General features: G+C 25.3%; 2 protein-coding genes across 2 annotated transcripts; one reads left to right on the top strand and one right to left on the bottom strand.

Annotated features, from left to right (window-relative positions):
* Positions 1-387: 387 nt before the first annotated feature.
* TrAFT101_010732 (uncharacterized protein) lies at positions 388-1,615 on the bottom strand (the record flags this gene model as incomplete). Its single annotated transcript, XM_066129051.1, has 2 exons — positions 388-527; positions 1,519-1,615. The coding sequence occupies 2 exons, from the start codon at positions 1,613-1,615 to the stop codon at positions 388-390; spliced, it is 237 nt and encodes a 78-aa protein (XP_065985181.1).
* A 9,206-nt stretch (positions 1,616-10,821) lies between these two features.
* Positions 10,822-12,045, top strand: TrAFT101_010733 (uncharacterized protein; the record flags this gene model as incomplete). The annotated part of the gene is made up of 1 exon (XM_024907146.1): positions 10,822-12,045. One exon carries the CDS (start codon positions 10,822-10,824, stop codon positions 12,043-12,045), a length of 1,224 nt encoding a protein of 407 aa, XP_024754768.1.
* Positions 12,046-12,671: the final 626 nt, after the last annotated feature.

A 12,671-nucleotide genomic window follows, 5' to 3' on the forward strand; every position in this document is an offset into this window, starting at 1 on the left:
TTATGTAATTATCAATAGATTTACCTCCCTTATTTTGATGTATCACTAGACCTACTCCAAGTGATAATAGTCCACACTGCCCTGTAAGGATATACCATGTCTCAAGGTGGCCTTTCTTTTGCTTTCATTTGCAACTACCTTTCGAAATATACAACGGTAACAGCAGCTGCGTTAGCTGTGGGATTCAGATGCCAGGGAAGCGAGACTTCCAAAATAAGGCTTCCGAAATATGCTTGCGGGTCACCTTTGTTTCTATTCAGGTATAAGAGTAAAGTATTTCATTATAAATAATGATCATTCCCTCTCTCCTGGACTCATGTATCTTACACCCATACACTCAGCGTCACTTTGAATATCTCGTCTACATCTATCACTTCTTTACTTTATTCACACCTTTGAGAAAGCCACTGCTTCCAACATGAAGGTTCCTACAACACATTTTTGGTAGTTCTTCTGATGCAATTTGGAAACATCGGACTGTCGACTGCCAACAATGACCTGGTTGCCATACGGCATTCCGAACCCAACTGCAGCGGGTCACTAATCGGCTCTTCATACGTGGTTAGCCCTTCTAAAAAATATCGGAAGCCTGTGAAAGCCGGGTCCCTTCAATTGGTTCATGAAGAAGGGGTGGGCGAACACAAAAGAATTGCGGTACACATGTCGAACGGTGTAATCGAATGTCTAAAACCTGGGGACTGGATGTGTGTACAACATGGGATTAAGTTTCGGACGTCAGTTCGAGACTCTCAGTGCACTCCAAATTAAGGGGGGAACTCAATTAGTTGGACAAATCATAATGTTGTGGATGAAAGTTATGAGGAGGGCTACCGAGAAATTATAGGGTGGAGAATGGGACGTTAGACCACCCGATCGGTGGCTAGACTGTAGGGAAAGGGGGCATATTCTGTTGTATTTTCAGAGTTCATCTCTGCAAATTATTTATACAGCTTTAAAGCATCTAAGATTACCTATATTTTTAATAATAGCAGCATTAAAGGCTAACTAAAGCTCACCCAATTAGTGGGAAATGTCTGATCCTTCAGGTCTTTTCGCACTTATTCTTTAACAAATGAGATTTTATCTCGCTAACATCGAGCATTGCTGTATTTAGAGCGAGATTTTGTGGCAATTGTTTCAATTGCTTGTTGTCGTGATTACACATTTTAGGTGATAGGAAAGGTCTTACGTGGATGAATCAACGATTACTTGCATTTGATTTGCATTTGATAGGGAGATCTGGAGGCTCTCCATGCCGTATCAGCCATGAAATTTGCCTTTGCAGTTAATGCATCATCCTGAGATAATCGCTAATCCTTCTGGAAGATGACGTTTAAGCTAGTACATAGTGCCTGTGGGTGGCCAACATTGCCAGCGTTACAGCGGATCATCATCAGCCGATTAGAGGATCCTAGCTATGCTTAACAGCCTTATTGGACCGACCTCTCTGGGACATAATAATATATGCACTAGGCAGAATCGACGACCATGCCATAGGTCGGCGACCACATCGCTTACATACCACACGGGTAGTCAGCATCATGGTGGCGTGCCAAGCACGGAGCCTAACAACCGCTAGTTTCGTAATGACTACTCCTGTAATCACTAAAGGCATGATCGCTAACTAGCACATTCATATAGATATACCTCCGTACGATAGCCTAGATAGCTAGTTAACGTAATATCAAGATTCAATACCAGTGTAAATATGTAACTTCAATAGTTTGAGGCAAACTGTAACGTTCTGATCCTATACCTAGTATAGGGTAACTAGTTCCCAAGGGATAAACCTTTAACGTCGGGTTTATGTTGGCAGAGAGATGCAAAAGATCTTATAAGCAGTTTTAGTTATATAGCTAATAACTTTAGATAAAGGTTTAATTTAGTTATTATATAAATACTATATTAACAACTAACTATTTAAGCTATATTTAACAAGTATAATAAACAGTCTTATATAGTAAATTATTTTATTTAAATTATAGTTAAATTATAATATATAGGCTTATAATAACTTATAGAAGTAATTTAATAAAGGGGCCTATAAACTATAATCCTTTTTTAATTAATTTATTAATACTTAATTAATCTTTAAATATATACCTTTAGGCTTATTAATATATAAACATAGGGTTTAAGTTATAATATAATGCCCCTTTTTTATTAATCTTATCCTTAAGGCTTATAAAAGGACTCTTTTTATATTAATTGCCTAAGTAAGTCCTTTCTTTAAACTTCCTGTAATTCTTATAATGCTTAACTATATTTTTAAACCAGTTTCTTAAAAAATATACAAGTGCCTTTCTCTAGCTGCTATTATAAAAGAATTAAAATTTCTTATAATAGCTTATTCTTTTTATAAAAAATATAGTATAAGTAATTAATATAAAATAATAAATAATATAATATATTATAAAGAGTATATATATTATAGTTATTTTTATAATAAAATAGGTATTTTTTTAAGTGCTTATAAGTTATTTTCTTTTAAAATAAATATAATTTTATTAATTATTTATAATAAATTATATTACTTTTAAGTTTAAGAGATTATAATTATAAAAGAAAAAGGCTAAGGAATAGCTTATTAAATATTAGTAAAAAGCTGCTAAAGCTTTATTTTATTTATTTTATATTTATTTTTAATAAAAATCTTTAATATTATAAAGTACTAAAATAATAAATTATAGTTTAAAGAGTTTAAATAAATTAAATAAAGCTAAGTATATTAAATTAAAGGCTATAATAAATATTTAATTTAACAGCAGCATTAATATAATTAATTAAAATACAGTATTTATTAATTTAGGCCTAGTATTTAAAGGAATTTCTTTATTAGCGCCTAAGAATTAAAATATTTAATAAATTCTTATAAGTTTTTAAATTTTAAATATTCCTTTTATTTAATAAAATATTTAATATTTTAAGTTTTAGGGTTTTAATATATAGCAATAATATTTTTAATTTTATATTCTTTTTTTTAATTTTTTATAATAATTTTATTTAAAATAAATCTTTTAGTTTTTTTATTAATTTATATTTTTTTAAATTATAATATATAAAAAATTAAATTTTAAATTTTTATTATATTTAATAAAGCTAGCTTATAGTTAACTTCTTTAATCTATTTTAAAATTTTATAAGGTTTTATTTTTTTAATATTAAGTTTATTACTTAGCTTATTGTAAGAATATAAAGGTATAGGGTAGCAATTTAATGATTTGGTTTAGAAGGTTATAATTGCAACTATCTTATAAAAGTTCTAATACAAATCAACCTGGAAATCCTTTTCCTTTTATCTTTATTTTTTGCTTATTAATAAAGAATGCAATAAAAAGTTTAATACTATTAGAAAGCTTAAAATCAAGGCTTTCTACTAGTATAACTTATTTTTTCTAATTCCTTTTAGTTAATAAGTTATTAAATAGTCTTTATATAAGGTTTCAGGTGCATTCCTATTATCAGACCGGCAGGCGGCCTTCCGAGGCCTTCCGGGGCCTTCTAGGATCCCTGTTACCTTCCTTTACAGACTGCAAATAGGTCATTTTGTTGATTTTTGCTGTTTTCCTCGATTTTGTAAGGGTACCCCCTTATGCCTTAAAAGTGGAGCAAATCCGGCAACCTGATTGGTTAGAATTGCTTATATAAGCAGGATTCTAGGCTTTTGATTGGTTGATTTCATCAGGAGAACCATTTGTTCGAATTTTTCGATTGATTTGAACAGTTGAAAAATGCCCTGTAAGGTGCCCTGTAAGATAGGTATTTTTAATAAGAAAAATGCCCTATAGCACCTATTTTTATAGGCTTTTTCAAGGCTTTTTAAAGCCTATTACCTATACTTATTTATTTTAATATTTAGTAATTTATAGCCTTATAAATATTACAGCAGGTAGACTATATTTTTCTTTTAAAAAATTAATTTTATAATTTTATTTTTATTTATATATTTCTTTATATATTTATTAATAAACTTAAGTTATATATATATTTCTTTATATAAATTAATTATTAATTTAGTTTATAATTATACTTTCTTTAAATTAAATTTATCTTATAATAATTTAAATACTTCTAGTATAAATTTATAATTTATAAAAAAAAGTATTAGTTTTATAAATTCTAATAATATACTATTATAATATAGTTAAACTATTAATAGTTTTTTAACTTAATTATTTTATATAAAGTTAATATAAGCTTATAAATAAACTTTAATAATTTAATTTATATATTTAATTTATTTATTTATTTAAAAATAATATATAGTATTAAGTTTATAATTTATTTTTAGTTTAATTATAAATTCTTACTAAAACTTAAAAGTAAATATTTATCTTTAATTTAAAATAATTTCTTTAAATAGTTTATAATTAATAGTAATTATTTTTATATAAGTATAAATAAAGTTTTTTAATAAATATAACTTTTTATATAGTAAAAAGTAAATTTACTTTATAAGTTAGTAAACTACTATAAAAATACTATTATATTATATACTTATAAATAGTTTTTTTAATAAAAGTAAATTAATAATATAATTAAAAATAATTAATTCTTAAAGTTATTTTATAATAAATAATAGTTATAGTTTTCTATAAGGCTTATATTTTTTATTTTTTATTTATTAATATATATTATAATATAATATAATATACTTTATATATTCTTTAAGCTTTTTAATATTATAATATATTAAAACTTAATTATATATTTTTATTATGCTTTTATATTTATACAGCAGGTATTTATAAATATATTTAATTACTTTTTTTTATAGTTCTTTAAATACTTAAATTTTCCTATATTATTTAAAATATTTTAAATTTATAATAATATTTTTTAAATATTATTTATTTTTTTAGTTTTTAATAAATTCTTTAATTTCTTTAAGCATAAGGTTGCTTTTTAAGACTTTAAATATTATATAAATTTATATTTATTTAATATTTTTATTATTATTAAATTATAATATTTATGCTATATATTTAAATATATTTTATTTATAATTAACTCTTTTACTTAATATATTAGCTTATTTATTTTCTAATCCTTTATAATAAATAAGTTTAAAATTAAATTATAAAAAAAATTTAAAGTATTTAATTTATTAACTTAATAATTCTTATATAATAGTAAAGTAAATAAAATTCTTATAGTTTATAAAAATAATAATCTTATACTTGCTTTTATAATAATAATATTTTTATTTTTTAAATGCTTTAATAATAGTTAATATTTTTTAGTTATATATAATATATTATATTACTAATCTATAGAGTTTATATAAAAAAAATATAATAAGTTATAGCTTGCTGTTTTCTTTAGGCTAACTTAATACTTTTTTTATTATAAATATTAATATATTTATTTTAATTATAATAGGTTTTTTTAGGTTAAATATAGCAAAGATAGGTTTTAATATTATTATTATTTTAAGTTCCTTAAGGGCTTTTTATTATTCTTCCTTTTATTTAAAAAAAATATCTTTTTTTATTATATTTATTAATAAAGTAGCTTTTTATATAAAGTCTTTAATAAATTTTTAATAATAGTTAATAAATTTAAAAAATACTTATATTTCTTTAAATATTATAAATATTAGTTATTCTTTAATTATAATAACTTTCTTAAGGTTTATATAAATTTCCTCTAAAGTAATAATATATTTAAGAAATTCTACTTATTAAAAATAAAAAATATATTTTTTAAAATTAATAAAAAGTTTTACTTCTTTAAGTTTTTATAATATAAAATAAATATATTTTTTATATTTTTTAAAAGTTTTTAAAAAAATAAAAATATTATTTATATAAATTATTATAAAGTTATTTAAATATAGTTTTAATATATAGTTTATTTTCTTTTAAAAAAATATAAATATATTAATAAGCCTTTATAGTATAACTATATATTTATATAATCTATATTTTATAGTAAATACTATTTTTTATTTATTTTTTTCTTTTATTTATATAAGCTTATAAGCTTTAGTAAAGTTAAAGGTTATAAACTATTTCTTTTTATATAATTTATTTTTAATTTATAAAATTAATAATAAAAGGGTTTTATCTTTAATAGTAATTTAATTTAATTTATAGTAGTTAATAATTAATTAAAGTTTACTATTCTTTTTTAAAATAAAAATAATAAAGTATTTAATTAATAACTTTAAAATATAAATATATCTTTTTTATAATTATATTTTAATTTATTCTTTAAGTATTTTTAATTTTCCTTTACTTAAGTTATATATTTTATAAAATTTTAATAATTCTTTTTTTTTTAATATTATTTTATAATTTTATTTTAAATATAGTAATAATCTTTCTTTTAGTTAATTATTAAAGAATTTTTAATATTTTTAATATTATTTTAAAATTAATATTAATTATTCTTTTAAAGTAAGTTTCTTTATTTTTAGCTTATATAATTCTTTATTAAGTTTTATTAATTCTTAATATAAAATAGCAATATACCTTTATATATAAACTTATTTTACTTTCTTCCTTTTTTAATAATATTAAAAAGGAATATTTAAAGAGCTAAAGAAGACCTTAGGCTTTTAATAACCTAGTTCCTTTTTTAATATTTTTATATTAATTTTACTTAAAGTACTTCTATTATTATATTAATAAATTTAGCCTATTCTTTATTTTATATTAAATTTATATTTATATAACTAAAATATTCTTAAAATAAAATTATATTTTAAAATATTAGCTATATTATATATTATATTTATAATATAGTTATTAATTTATAGCAGCAGGGGATTAATTTATTGCTTTATTTATTTTTTATTATATTTAAAGGTTTATTCTTTAATATAAAAAAGTTAATATAGTTTTTTTTTTTTATATATTAATAACTGCAGATATATTATAGTTATAGTAAATATATAATTACTTTTTAATTTACTATTTATTAAAATATTAAGTAAATTTTTATTTAATAATACTATTAAAATAATTCTTTTATTAAAGTATTTTCTTTTTTCTTTACTATTATATTTTAAATTAATAATATTTAAATATTATAAATCCTTTTATTACTTTTTTATAAAGGACTTTAATAGTTTTTTAAATAATATTAGTTTTTAATTTTTTTATTTATATATTATAAATATTTTATTTTATTATAGTTTTTAAATTCTTTTTATTAATAATTTAACTTTACTTTTTTAATTTTTTTTTACTTATATTAATTTTATAATTTTTTTAATTTATATACTTTATAAAATTAATTAATATATTTAAAAAGGTTTATTTTATTTAAATATTTAAAAGGTTTTAAAATAACTGTTTTAAAAAATTAATATTATTAAATAGCTTTTTATATAAAGCAGTATAAATTATTATAGAGTTTTAATATTATATATTAAAAAATATATATTAAAAAAATATTCTTTTTAGCCTTTTATTTAAAATACTTTATATATTTATAAGTAATATAATTAATTTAGCTAATTTAATAATATAATAAATATACTGGGTTAATATAGTTATATTTTATAATTAAGGCCTTAAGTAAGTGCTTAATTAATAATAATAGCCTTAATAATATACTATATTTTTAAAGTTTACTTTTATAAGTTATTTAAATAAGTATATAATACTATTAAAGTATTTTCTATATTTACATTTACTTTATTTATAATATTATATTAAAATAAATTAAGCGCTATAATTTTAAAAATAAAATTTCTATAATATTATATAATATTTTTAGTTTTTTTAAAGTAATATTTATAATTATATTATTTATTATTTTTATTATTTTCTAAAGCAATACCTTTAATTAGGTTTACTAGATTTATAAAATTAACTTAAGGAATAGATTATTAATTAAAGATTTTATTATTAATTTCTTTATTTAATATTTTAAATATATTTAAAAGTTTAAATATAAATTTATAAAAGTTATAGTTATTATTATTTTTAAAAGATTTTAATTATTTTAATAAATAAATAATTTTATTACCTTTATTTATAATATATATTACTTTTAGCTTAAGAATTATAGATTATTTTTTAAAGATTTATAGTTTTTAATTATATAGTTTAGCTTTTTATAATTATAATATTTAAATTCTTTTTTTTTCTTTTATATTATATTAAGGTCTATAAGTTTAATTATACTACTATTATTTTTAATAATTAATTTTTATTATTTTTTATTTTAATTTATTTAAAATCTTAAATAATATTTTTTTTTTATTTAAAAAAATTTATTTTTAATTTTTATAGTAAATTATTTACTTTTATATATTTTTTTATAAAAGATAAAAGATTATATTATTTTTAATTAATTTAATAACCTTTTTTTTTAATTTTAGGTTTAAGTTTATTATAGAATTATTTAATAAATATTAATTCTTTTTAATTAATATATATTATTAAATCTTAAAATATTATAGTATAGTTTAAATACTTTTCTTTTTAGTAAATAATAGTAAGTTTATTTTTAGCTATTTTAATTTTTTTAATATCTTTAAAGGCTTTTTTAAATTTTTCTTTAAATTTATTAAAACTTTTAAAAATAACTTTAATAATATCTTTAGCAGTAAAGTTATATTTTATATAATTATCTTAAATTAATTTAAACTATTTAAAAGTAAGTTTTAAAAAATAAAATACTATAAAGGATACTTTATCTTTTTCTTTTTTAAAAATAATAAAGAAATTTTAAAAATAAACCTTAAGTTATATAATAAATAATTAAAGTTTAATAAGCTTATTATTATATACTAATAAAAGTTAAAGCTTAAGGGTAACTTTAATATCTTTTCTTAAGGCTAATGCTTTTTATTTTTTATATAATTTTTTAATAAGTTTTTTAAATTACTTAATAATAAATTTATTTTAGTTAAATTTATTAATAAAGTTAATATCTTTATTTATATCCTTAATAAAATTAAAAGTAAAGGTATTAAAGTTACTTAAGGTTACTATAATAATTTAAATTACTTAAAAAATTTAAAGTATTTTTTTAAATAAAAGTTATTAATATATAATATTTTAATCTTATATTTAATATAAAATAATTAATTCTTAAGGAATAAACCTTTAACATTAGGTTTATATTAATAAAAAAATATAAAAGATTTTATAAGCAGTTTTAATTATATAGCTAATAATTTTAAATAAAGGTTTAATTTAGTTATTATATAAATACTATATTAATAATTAACTATTTAAGCTATATTTAATAAATATAATAAACAGTCTTATATAGTAAGTTATTTTATTTAAATTATAGTTAAATTATAATGCATAGGCTTACAATAGCTTACAGAAGTAATCTAATAAAGGGGCCTATAAACCATAATCTTCCTTTAATTAGTCTATCGGTACTTAATTAATCCCTAAGTACATACCTCTAGGCTTACTAATGTATGGACATGGGGTTCAGGTCGTAATATAAACTCCTATTTTCTCTGCTAATATTAACTAATTTCAGGTTGATTAACTCAAGTACCAGTTCGATATTAGCAATATAACCGGAATATCACAGATTTATCTATTGGAATGGTAGTCTCGTTGCAGGAATTTATTGATTGCAATGAATTATGGCATAGATACCTAAAACGTGTAAATGTTTGTTTTCCCCTGTGTTTTCCTGGTGCTGATTAAAAGATTTGTTCCTTTCGTAAAACGGCCAATAAAATACTGTTACGGTCTTCTCAGTGAGCTAATAGAGTATATACTTGTGGAGTATAATTTAGTTCTATTTCTTTTTCTTACTCTATTAGTTCTACAATCAACGCCAAAAAGCGGTAGCCGGGGTGAGCAACCACACTCTCATAAAAGATTAAATGCCCTGGCAGAATAAAGAATCCCTCCAGGCAGCAGCAATAACCACTTCCATTTAGAAAAGCATTTATGAATATACCTTCCTGAATCATATAGGCTAATAATCTTGAGTATCTAGGCAGCAGTAATAATCACTTGTGTTTCTGCTCCGTAAAGAATGTTTAAAAACTGGCTGGTAATCCAGCTGTCCACAGCTTCAGGAATATTTGCCTGTAGCGGTCCTTACAATTGGTGCTGTAGTGCGTTACCTTGTGGCTATAGAATGGGTAGAGTCTTGAAAGCTTGAGATGAGACCGATGTAATTAGTAAATTGGTCGTAATTTTTTTTCTCTAAATGATCACATTGGCTGACCTTCTAGAAGTAGAATCTGCTCTTTTTCAACTGAATTGACCCGCTTCATGGATCTCAGCTCTTGGACGACGCTCTTTGATGAGAGAATCGAAAGTGGCGACTATGGCCGAACTAGGCATGATGTAACGATCCGTCATACCGTTAAATCAACAAGGCAAAAACAAAATTGACGAATAATCGCAATTGTAGCAATTATTGTGACGGAACCAGCCTTAACAGCTGCTTACGAGGGATCGGCATTACAAGGAACACATGAGAAGGATGAGAAAAGACTGAGTAGTGACACGCATGTCCACTTTTGTTTGGGGATCGGGCCCATCACCCCTTTTTCTCTCACACCCTGACAGACCCCTATTACCACATTCATGTCAACCGCTGCGGCTTTCTTTTTTATCTCCACCTTCTGCTAGTGTAGCGCCGAGACGTAATAGGAACTAATTTTAGAGACAGGTCGGACGGTCGGACGGTCGGGCGGCCTCAGGAGCGACGGGCCGGCTGAGGTTACACTTCCGTGACGGCTGATGTAGTACGTTTCGAAGCACTGATTTACCTTCTCCAGCCTTATAAATATACAATAAGCTTCAATATCATGCTGTTAAAAAACTCAGAGTCTCCATCTTGCCCTAGTCTATGGGTTCTTGAGACCGAGCATTCAAAATGATCATTACTTATCTCACTAAGCTTGCAACCTTTGCACTCTTTACACACGCGTGGGCAGCTGATATAACCATCTCTCCCGTGACAAACGCCGATCCGGGTGCCAAAACGGGCCATTTTTCGGACCCGTTTCATGTTGTTTATCAAGACGCCAAGGATCTGTACATTTCAGGCACCACGCACAAGTATCTGAAGTGTAACAGTGGCGACCTTTCGGCCGGATGCGCCTCTCTTCTCAAGAATAAATATGAAACCGGTTCGGCATTGAATCAAACAGCGCATGCAGCCGGCACAAAAATCTGCGGCGCCGCTGGGATTCACCCTTTCCAGAGCAAGGATCGCTCGTGGGATGCGCTCGTAACGCTGCACGTTCAAAGCAAGCCTAAAAAGTGCGATGGAATATCCGGATGGAGTGTCATTGTTCACGCGCGTTCGAAGAACCCGGGCCCTGCAGACTCGCCACCGACATCATGGATTGGGGACAAGGTGATGATTGGAACATTCTCAGACAACGTCGACGCCAACTACGACGGCAAGTACTTCGAGACACCGGACGGAAAGCTATATCTCGTGTATCAGAAGCAGGAGTCTAAGAAACCAAAGCGTGATGGCGTTGCCGCATGGCCAATGAACAACCCCACGACGTTGACACCCGGATCCAGCCCTACCTTTTTATTGCTTCCTGGCGAAGAGTTGAATTCAGAGAATTATGTCTCTGGCAAGGGACACTTCAAGCTCATTGAAACGGGCAACATCCATGCAATTAATGGCAAATTTTTCATGGCCTATTCTGTGGGAGCGTACAATCGGAACACGTACAAGATTGGCATCGCATACTCAGATACGTTCCTGCCCGCCCCTGGCCAACAGTACCGCAAGGTGATGAAGAACAACCCAGATCATCTTTGGGATTCCAAGCGCAAGAAGGAGGTCTACTACTTTCTTCAAAGCGAGGAGAAGCACGATGGCTGGCACTACATCGGCGATCAGGTCCTTGCACCAGGTGTACCGACTGTTGCTCAGATTGGTCCTAATAACAGCTGGGTTTTGTTGTTTGCCGGTTACAATCCCAAAGATGCTCCCACTAAGGATGGCACAGATAAATACCAGGCCAGCCACCGTCGTCCATACTTTACTAAAGTTAACGTAAATATACCTGACAATCTCTCAGTTAAGCAGGCAACCGACGAACAATTACAGCGTTGGATTACACCTAGTCATTAGTGTACTGCTAAGAAAATAACAAAAAGATTTTTTTTTTTTTTAATAGTTAGCTTTTAATTATATTAGAATTAAAAGTGGGGGGGGAATCTGTCCTCGATTTAGACTGGTAAGAAGCTGTTCATGTTCCTGCTCAAGTGAAAAGATTATTTGGACGTGTTGACGTCTCTTTCTGCTTTTGTCTGACTCTCTCTGGTGGAAGCCAGGATGCGAGGTTAGTGGCAAGCGATGATTGGACTCGACATTGTCGTTCTCGAGATTCTAAGCATGGAAACTCCTGCTAAATTTGGAAAAGTACATGGCGCAAGGGCTATTGAAGTTGTACGTTAAAGAATCCACATAACCCATCATAAATCGGCGGAGATGATTGGACGCAACTCAAGTCCACATGGGGTAGGAGCTTCATTTTGCAGTGCATGTTTCTTGTAATTTGTTCGACGACATGAAAGGATAATTCTAAAAAGCGACTTCATGAAGAAAAGCTGGAGAAAGGTACATGCTATATCAGAAACGACTGGAAAGGAATAATGTGAGAAAGTAGGTGCGTGTGAATGATTCCAGAGTGATGTGCTGTTATTTCAGAAGTGGCGACGCAGTCCTACCTGGGCCCTACTACTGTAGATTTTGAA

Source organism: Trichoderma asperellum, chromosome 6 (assembly GCF_020647865.1).
Source record: "Trichoderma asperellum chromosome 6, complete sequence".
Taxonomy (NCBI): domain Eukaryota; kingdom Fungi; phylum Ascomycota; class Sordariomycetes; order Hypocreales; family Hypocreaceae; genus Trichoderma; species Trichoderma asperellum.